General features: G+C 42.5%; 1 protein-coding gene across 1 annotated transcript; it reads right to left on the bottom strand.

Annotated features, from left to right (window-relative positions):
- Window positions 1-370: 370 nt before the first annotated feature.
- Window positions 371-9,343, bottom strand: rergla (RERG/RAS-like a). Its single transcript, XM_080735052.1, has 6 exons — window positions 9,274-9,343; window positions 8,431-8,487; window positions 4,838-4,911; window positions 3,854-4,002; window positions 2,422-2,563; window positions 371-703 (listed from the first exon to the last, which is right to left on the bottom strand). Exons 1-6 carry the CDS (start codon window positions 9,323-9,325, stop codon window positions 560-562), a joined length of 618 nt encoding a protein of 205 aa, XP_080591178.1. The 5' UTR covers window positions 9,326-9,343; the 3' UTR covers window positions 371-559.
- Window positions 9,344-10,097: the final 754 nt, after the last annotated feature.

The following is a 10,097-nucleotide window of genomic DNA, read 5'->3' on the forward strand; positions in this document are numbered from 1 at the left end:
TAGCATGTGAGGGGTCAAACTAAAGGCTCTATCAGAGTACAGTCTGCGGTGATACGTCGTCACCGCGGTGTAGTTTTCTATCTATCACCTAGGCTTTGTAATACATTTTAGTCACCGCAGACTGTCCTCTGATAGGGCCTTAGGGGTTCTTCATGATTCTGAATCCATTGCAAGCATTTGTTTCGCACGAAAACAAATCCTTGGGCTAAAATGGCTCCCCAAACAAAGTGATGGCTCTTTTTTTTTCTTTTTTTTTTGCAAAACAAATGCTTGCAATTGATTCAGAATCATGAAAAAAACCTAGTTCGACCCCTGCTTAAATCAGATTTATTGTTTGTATTTCTTTCCTGTATAGTAATGGGACCCAAACTTTCGGTAGCTTTTTCATTATGTTCCACCAGTGGTATTTCTTAGGACTTTTGATATGACAACTTCCACTTGCAGTTGGAGTAAATATTTGACCAGGAGTATTGATACCGTGAGTACTTTGTCCACTGTTCACACAAAACACACACACAGTACGTTGTTGTTGGGGGTCGGGGACTCGACCCGCCGACCATCACACCGATTTCCTCCGCTTGCCGAAGACGTTGTTGATGAGCTTGGCCATGGACTTGGATCCGCTGGGCCGCCGCCGCCGCTCCTTGGCTTTGCCCCCCATGCTGGCGTTGTGCACCATCTTGGAGAACATCAGCGCCACCTCCTGGGGAAGTTTATAATTACAACTTCACTATATGGGTACACCTTATTGTGTATCATTATTTTATGCTTTAACTATTGAAAAATAGCAGATATAAAAGCTCACAGTGCGGCACCGAGTGCCGCGCTGCGAGCTTGTAGATCTGCTATTTTTGAAGAATCGTGAAAATTTGAATTTTTACCCGATTCTATAAGTGTCTTTTGAATCCTTGTAAGATTTTTTGAAAAAACCTATGTTTCTATGTCAGCAATCTGGCTAGCCATTGTCAAAGAAAAGGTCCTTTTCACTTTACTGGAGCTCAGTTAGTCTGTTCTTAAGAGACTACTATGTCAGCGGTTCTCAAACCTTTTCATGTGAAGGACCCCCAAAATTATATTTATTTGGCCACGGACCCGCATCTTAAAATATCTAGTTCCAGGGACCACCCAGAAGCAAAATTTGAGTTACAAACGTTCGCTTTGAAAATACATAGCGGTATGTTCAAAGATTTGCACACATTTTCACTACTTTTTCAAAAGCTGCGAGCTTGTATATCTGCTATTTTTCACTGGTTAAAGCATTCAATAATTCTAGGCCTTAATATCAGATGGCCGTCTGATACACCCTGCAGTAAGGCATGGAGCTGGAGCTGCAGTCATCCGGATATCTGACTTTCCATCCAGACCAATGCTACAGAATTCAAAAAAGTGGATTCATCTAGGATTCCAAATCATCCAGAAACACTTTTTTTTTCAACATACCATATCTAAAGAATGGATCATCGCGGTCACATTTTATCTTTACCGAGCCAAAGTAGACATGATTGTGTTTTGCATTTCTGAATTATGAAAACTACCTGGCAGAAAAAGTGTTATATCATACAAGTTGTGCCACAGTAAATAGCTATTTAAGAAATGCCACACCAGCGTGTAACTAAATATACAGTAAATCAGGCTTTAGGCTTTTGGCAGACGCTCTCATCCGGAGCGACTTATAGTAAGCAAGGTCATTACATAAAGTACAAAGAATGCAGACAGACAGTGCCTCAAGAAACTAGGATCCTATGTAAACCAAGAACCTAACATCTGTCTAAACAACATGCAATCTAAATAACATTCTGTACATTTGAAACGACTAGAGTTTGGGTCCCCTTTGTTAGGCAACGGTTTCTGTTTGGCAATTGTAATATATCGTCGCTGTCGGGTGGAAACCTCATATGACCACAACTGTTACTTTTCAGGATTCAAATTCAAAAATAGCTAAAGTAGCACAGCGACAATCTCAAAATGCGGCACTTTAGGATACGGAGATTTCGGCTCGACTAGCAACGATAGGATAGCAGGACGTCTGGTAAGAAATGAACCAAGCATCTGCCTGAACCAACATGCCATCTAAATAACATTCTGTACTCTGAAATGATGACCAGGTGAAACATTTACCTAGCATCTGTCTGAATAATATGCCATCTAAATCTGTGACTCTCAACCTTTTCAGGCCGCGACCCCTCCAAATAATCATAATTTGAACTGTCAAATGTTAGAGGCAGAAAGTGTGGAAATAGCCGATCTACATGTAGATCGGCTATTTCCTCAATAGAAGTGTAAATCCTTAGTGCTCGTCAGGGTGGGTGGGGGGGGGGGGGGGGGGGGGGGTCCCATGCAGGTAAAACATGATTATTTTGGGGATCACGGCCTGAAAAATTTGAGGAACTCTGATCAAAATACAAACAGAGTAGTTTTAACCTGGTAGTGCTCGGCGGCTGACAGCTCGTAGAAGTGGCAGCGTGTGTCGGAGGCCAGCCGCTGGCCCTCCTCACGTCGCACCTCCCTCATGTGACACAGGTCCTGCTTGTTCCCCACCAGGAACAGCAGGGGGTCCGCGTCCCTGTCGGGACACAAGACAGAGGAGACAACTGAGTTGTCAGTATTGTGTTGCCAGCTTTTGGAAGCGAAATAAGCAACCATAGGTCTATGCTGATAAACCCAAAAGAAGTAGCTATAGGCCAGTGTTTCTCAAATAGGGGTAATTTTAGAACGGGTACACATTATTGTGTATCATTATTTTATGCTTTAACTATTGAAAAATAGCAGATATACAAGCTCGCAGTGCGGCACCGAGTGCCGCGCTGCGAGCTTGTAGATCTGCTATTTTTGAAAAATCCTTTTCACTTAACTGGAGCTCGTTAGTCTGTTCTTGAGAACATGTGAAGGACCCCCAAAATTATATTTATTTGGCCACGGACCCCCCATCTCAAAATATGTAGTTCCAGGGACCACCCAGAAGCAAAATTTGAGTTACAAACGTTCGCTTTGAAAATACATCAAAGATATAAATAGTCAAAGATTTGCACTCATTTTCATGACTTTTTCAAAAATAGCAGATCTACATGCTCGCAGGGCGGCACTCGGTGCCGCGCTGTGATCTTGTATATCTTCAATAATTCTAGGCCTAAATGGGTTAAACCAATATAGTGACTTTACAGAAAAAACAAGACTCAAAGTCGCTTTTGATAAGCGGAGATGGCAACACCAACTGAAAAAGGTGCGGCGTCGATTGTTTGGGGCTTGTTTTTTATAGACCTGCTTGCTTGTTTCTCTCACAAACAATGGTGGACAGTTACTATTACAGGACATTACTGTACTTACAGTGCATTAGCCTTGCGTGGGCACAGCCAGTTACATAAGCTACGGTGTAGCATGGCCGTGGGAGAGAATTGAGGTTACGCAAGAAATGTTTTGTCATTTCGGTTGAGTGAGCAGTTTAGTATTACCGCTGCTCAGACTGTGCACTGTAGTGCAGCGTTTATTTACCTTATGCACTTAGAATAGCAGATGAGAATCACATCACATCAGTGTGTCGAGAAAACTTGTACAGTATGTCTGAAACAGAACATGTGTTCCAATGGATTTAGTGTAGTTATTTGTATTTAGTCACAAGCTCTAGTTGTTAATAGGCTACTGTACGTACAGTAGTAGTAAGTAGCAGTAAAAAATATTGAACCAATGTATACAATTACAGCTTTATGTTGGTTTGTTTACTGTTGAGTGAGAAAACAATGTTGCACATTAAGTTAATCATCTGGGGACCCCCACAAATCATTTGTGGACCCTCCTGGGGGTCTCGACCCACAGGTTGAGAACCACTGCAGTAAGGGACAGTATATTTCAGACTGACCTTTTGTTTCCCCCCAGGTGGATGTCTCTGATCAGGTGGATGATGGCTTTGGCGGTCAGGAAGGAGGAACGATCACTGATGTCATAGATCACCATGAAGCCATCCGCCCAATGGATCTGATCGTTTAGCGTGGACTTACCCTCGCAGGCCTGACAGACAGACAGACAGACAGACAGACAGACAGACAGACAGACAGCTCTGTCAATTCAATCACACGTTAGCATACTGGAAAAGCAGCATATCGTCGTTGTCGGGTGAAAACCTTGTATGTCCAAACCGTTCGTTTTGCATTTTTAATTTAAAAAATGATTCAAACTAGTGAAAACAGCCGATCTACAAGCACACAACGCCTCGCACCGCGAGGTGTTGTGTGCTTGTAGATCTGCTGTTTTCACTACTTTTGTGCGACGGCCTTGTACGATGAAGCAGGGCTTTACTTTGCAAAAGAACATACCAATTTGAAACTTGGAGATAGGAGGTTTCCACCCGACAACGACAATATGTTATTTAGCAGTGGTCCGCGACGACCCCTGATACTGACGAGTTTGCAGATCTACAAGCTTGTAGATCTGCTATGTTTGTAGATCTGCTAGAGCTTGTAGATCTGCCATGTTTGTAGATCTGCTAGAGCTTGTAGATCTGCTTCATCTGCTAGTAGATCTGCTATGTTTGCTACACTGTTATATGACATAGACACAGGGCTGTAATTTAAGGGGGACAATATACAATATCTTGGTTGTTTGATTACATTTAGTACATCATTCTACAACTGTCTATCAAAACCAAAATGTTCAAAGTAAAAAATGATTTTACTCGTATAGAATACTGTTCAAACACTATTTAGAATGACCCATTTCACAATTATACTGTAAACACAGTACGTGAGTAAATGTACTTGATTACTTTCCACCTCAGCATATAGCATGCTATTGTCATGACAATGGTGTTAATTAAAGTTGAATTAATTAATTTAATTGGACTCACCTGTGAGCACGGATCATACAGCTCTAGGTTGAGTTGTCTTCCATCCACAGAAAGACGCTTTCTGTAAATACATTCTGCATGGGGGAGGGAAGACACATGAAACATCCATTATACATCTGTTACAGTAAAGGACCACTCCACCCATTTCCAACATATTTAATCTTTTAATCTTAATACAATTAGTCCTCCTCACTAATACTCTCTATATCAGTGTTTCTCAACCATTGTGCCTGGGGACCTTTGGTGTGCCCCTGAGAAGGGTCAAGTGTGCCCCTTGAAACTGCTTGAAAGCCAGTATTGTATTTATCATTTTAAAAATGATTTAAACTAGTGAAAACAGACGATCTACAAGCACACAACGCCTCGCGGTGCGAGGCGTTGTGTGCTTGTAGATCTGCTGTTTTCGCTACTGTTGTGTTACAGCCTTGTATGATGAAGCAGGGCTTTACTTTGCGAAGAAACGTACAAATCTGAAACTTGGAGGTACAAGGTTTCTTCCCGACAGTGACGATATTTACACCTCCGTATTATGTCGGTGTGCCCATAGATTCTTGGGACATGAAAAGTGTGCCCATGCAGAAAAAAGGTTGAGAAACACTGCTCTATAGCACATGACATCATCGGTAGGCAGATTTGGTCGTTTCAAACAAGATTCCAATGTTTCATTTGATTGATTGTTAATGCACAAACAATGGCTTCTATTTGCGCATGCTAACTTTCCATGAGGAGAGAGGCTGTAGTTTCTATTAGCTTGGAATCCCTGTCGATGATGTCACTGGTAGGCAGGTCTCTGAACTGTCCACAGCCCTCCAATGAGACTGAAGGCTCTATTTTGATTGTCTTAACTCATTTCCTGCAATCCCCATCGAAACCGGAGATTTCCCGCTGTACCACTCTGCGATGCCCGAGGAGCCAGAAGATTTAATTAGCTTTAATCATTATGAAACGATTAAAAGTATGGTCGCTGATTATAGCAGATTCTGGCTCTTTAGGCCCGCCTCCTAACTGTATCTGGTCGTATTTCCGGTTTGGACCGGATCTAGGTTTCCATATCCGGTCTGACGTCCAATCGTAGCTCCGTTCCCATAGGTTTTTCATTGTAAAGAAAGGAAGGAGCTGCACGGCCATAGAATGGTCTTTTTTCACGCGTTTTTTTTTTTTTTTTTTTTTTTTTTAGCTGTTTGATTCCTCTACCCGCCTGGCATATGATCTGGGCACATATTGTCTGCTATGTGCGCGAACGTGCCCACGTGTTACCATAGCGCACAGCTGGCTGTTTCCAATGTTTTTTCATGTAAACACTGGCGGATAAGCAGGGATACAGCCTCGCAACGGATATGTCTATTTCAATGGGGTTTTTTTTATTCGAAAGCTGTCACCGAGTCTACGCGTCTACTAGATGAGTCGCGCACAGATCGTGCACGATGCGTGCATGTGCCCACGTTAAAAGGTAAGGACAATTTGGCAGGAAAACAGTTCAGCCTATGTTTAAAATAGCAGCAAATGAGTTAAATACCAGCTCTCATGCCTTAACTTAAAGGCCTGTCCACACCGTCTCCGACCACTGAACCTTTCGTCCAAAAGGTCTGGATCGACTACAAAATTACATCACTCGCATCTTCTGAAAAGCATTACCCAGAATTAGAGTTCGGAAAGCTGCGCGTCGGAAAGTCAGAACTCTCCGACGAAATGTTTGTTGGTCGGAGACAGTATGGACGACACGACAGGCCTTTAACTTAAGGCATAAGAGCTGGTACATAAGACAATCAAAATAGAGCCCACAGGAAAAGTGCTATACAAATAAAATTCATAATCATTATCATTATCACAGAGCGAGTAGACGGAAATGTTGCCACCTTATAATGAGCATTAGTGAGGACCAGTCGTATGGAGATAAGAAAGTGGGTGAAGTGCTCCTTTAATCTCGGCTGCTGAAGTGTCCATCATCACACAGGGCGCCTGGCATCGACTGTGCAGGTCTGAGTGAGTCATGCTGGTCGGATGCCAGACATTAATAAACAAATAGAGTCGGAGAGTGGACCAGTTTCAGGTGAAACCGGGTTGCATTCAGATTAAAACAAAGTGCACCATTGTTGAGGTACCTCCAATAACAAACTGAGACATTCTGAGTCATTCTACGAAAAAGCTAACTCCGAGAGGTAAATGGAACCAAATGCCATTTGGTTCCATTTTTACCCTCTCAGAGTTACATTTGTGGCGTAAGTAATATCGTTTCTGTTAAGCATGATTGTGATATAGTGTTTGTTCAGTAACAGTGGTCTCCTTGTCTTTCCAGCTAAACTGAAAATATACGTTTTCAGAACAGGGTACTAATTTCATCAAAACAGGATACAGGACACAAGGTAAACAGGTGAAATTGGAAGTGATTAAACAAAAGCAGGAGCAGACTAAATTGGGATTGGAACCAAACAAAAGCACGAGCAGACTAAATTGGGATTGGAACATTTTGGGTTTTTAACCAAAACAAATGTCACTCACACTAGCTTTAGATGAACACTCATTCAGTCATTCTACATAAAGGCTAACTCAGAGAGCGTACACATGAAACTATAAATTGTCCCGTAAGGTTATCTGTCAGAGCCTTGAGGGCCTTACATTACAGGTGGTTGTCACTGGTCAGGCCTTATTCAACAGTCTGATGGTAGCCGGGAAGCTGTCCAGTCTTCTGAACGTCTTCCACTTGGCTACCATCAGACTGTTGAATAAGGCCTGACCACCTGCTTTCACACTGGCCATGGATGGACTTTCCAGATGTATACCTGTGGAAATGATCAACCCCTATGACATGTGGTCTATCTTATGTGAACCTGACAATGTGTTACTCTTCTTGCACCTTATGACTATATCTCATGTATACTACCTGGCTACCTGTTGCTAAATGTGCTCCTGGAACAGGAGCTATAGCTCCAACATCTGGCTTTGTCTGGTAAAACAAAAAAATCACACCCAATGTGAAGTGAGCGGTGGTCGTGCTTGCATAACGTCTTCAGACTAGGATTTGAGTCTAGGATGTACAGGCTATGCTACACACACACGTTTTGCTATGGCAAAACGCTGAGGAAAAAGGCTACAGACATACGACATATGACATCACTAGATAAATATGATGCTACATACACATATTTTGCTATGGCAAAACGCTGAGGAAAAAGGCTACAGACACACGCGCAGCCACTTATAGGAGCGGTTTGCACCGCTCAAAAAAAAAGTCCGGGGCTCTTAAGTGTGGCCTACAACTGGCCTAGATATGGCCTACATCTTGGCACAAACGGCTAAAAGTTTGTTGTACGCTCAAGCTCCCATTGGCCAAGCTTCACGTGACGCGCCGTGATTGGCCAGCGGGACGCTTGATGAAATTAACGCATAAATAGCACAGCTCACTTCACATTATGTGTGATTTCTTTTTCAGTGTCCCACCTTTATTATACTGAAATTAACAAAAATGATGGAGCTTGCACAAAAACTAAGTTCACCCATGTTTTACATCTGTAGTCGTGTGATGTAACAATAAAGTTGAACACTCACTCATGGACTTAACAGTGAACACATTGCCTTGTATAGTAGCTACAAACCTGTTGAAGACGCATACTCGCCGATGAACCTCTTGGTTAGGAAGCGGACAACGAGCGCTGCGAACACAACGAGAAGTGCATTGTAGCATTATGAGTTATATGCCTGTAAATGAAAGTTCTCCAACTTGTAAAAAATAAATGCATCTTAAGAATCAAGAAGGTTTGTGACTGCTCATACAGGTACACAAACGGCCAAATGCAAGTAGGCCTACGTGAGGGTCTAGCTCTGTCCATCGCGTCTCGATGGACCAGAGCTAGTGAGGGTCCTGAAAGGGATATTTCACCCCCAAAATTACTTTTTTTTTTATATCTGGAGATATGTTTTAGCTTTTTGTTGCAATCCTGAGACAAAATAATAGCCTAAATGTACCCCCATTGATTCCGGATGGAGACACAAATGCATTAATAACACGTTAATAGTGTTTCACATCAACCTAATAATACCAAGAAATGTAAGGTAGTCTAGGGTAAGTGATATTATTTGGTTAAAACTTCAATTGAATAGTGTTCCAATAATAATTTTGTCTGCTCATTTCCAATTCCACTTGTTGGGCCTGCATCCTGTATGGAGTTATCGCTCCTAGATTGGATCAAATTGGTATCCAGACCAGAACGTGATTTATAGCAATGTACAGTATGTAACACTTATTTGAACACAAGAAAATCACTTACAGCACCTGCACCTAACCCTAACCCCAGTATTATACATATTGTATATTATGTATAACAATATGTATGCTGGGGGAAAGTAGCTGATCTACATGCATGGTGGCTTAGAGACAACTCATGTCCAATTTACCAAGTCTATAGGGTTTAATTGCCTAAAAGGGAGAAACGTGTTACCTGATTTGCCCACTCCTTCGCTTCCAAGAACCGCGAGTTTGATGTCGTTCATGATTCCAGTTTGTTCATGAAAAGAAAGAAACACTAAACAAACTACTGCCCTTGAGAAATATCACCGTTTCTCTCACGTCCCATCCGTTGAAGTGTGGACAATATAGGCCTACAGACTGAATGAGTCAGTGTCGGAAATTGTTAGAAAGCTTTGCTGTGCAGTGCTCAACCAAGAGCCGTGCGTAATGCTAATGCCCGTGCGTAATGCTCGCATATCTGGCATTCTCTGCGCGCTCCTCTCCTCCCCTCTTTCTCCTAGCTCCTCTCTCTCCCTGTGTGAGCAGACCCAACATGCGCCCCCAGGGTTTTGTTTTATACACGGGGAGACACTGCGATCCTATTGGCCAGCTCAGGGGCTTTGTTGTGTTGACAATACTGGTTCTCAAAGTGGGGTCTGGGGGCCGCAATGGGGTCTTTGAGGGGGGATTCTGTGGCCAAACACATATTAATCTGGAGGTCGGTCCTGGAGATGAGAATGTTTTAGGACCAATGGTTTACAACCCCACTCACTCACTCACTCACCCACCCACCCACCCATCCATCCATCCATCTATCCACCCACCAAAAAAGGAACTTTTACTATGGTAATGTATTAGGCCTATATACATTTAAATGCCAATAATGTTGTACTTTTACACAAAAGTAAAATTAAAATGAAATAAATGAGTAGCCTACATATTTGTGGTATCGCTAAGTCATTCTTCAAAGTGCTTCTTCCACGACTACAAAGCCATGCAGTAGAACCTGCAGAGTGCAAAGGATCCATTGTACTG

This window comes from Nannobrachium achirus (genome assembly GCF_963921795.1).
Source record: "Nannobrachium achirus genome assembly, chromosome: 10".
Lineage (NCBI taxonomy): Eukaryota > Metazoa > Chordata > Actinopteri > Myctophiformes > Myctophidae > Nannobrachium > Nannobrachium achirus.

What these genes read in the sequence shown, in the direction of transcription:
- rergla (XM_080735052.1), bottom strand. Translation starts at nt 9,325, where the DNA reads ATGAACGACATCAAACTCGCGGTTCTTGGAAGCGAAGGAGTGGGCAAA. An exon ending in CGAAGGAGTGGGCAAATCAG is followed by an intron (nt 8,488 to 9,273) that starts GTAACACGTTTC and finishes TTGTGTTCGCAG; the next exon opens with CGCTCGTTGTCCGCTTCCTA. An exon ending in CAGCCGCCGAGCACTACCAG is followed by an intron (nt 704 to 2,421) that starts GTTAAAACTACT and finishes AAACTTCCCCAG; the next exon opens with GAGGTGGCGCTGATGTTCTC.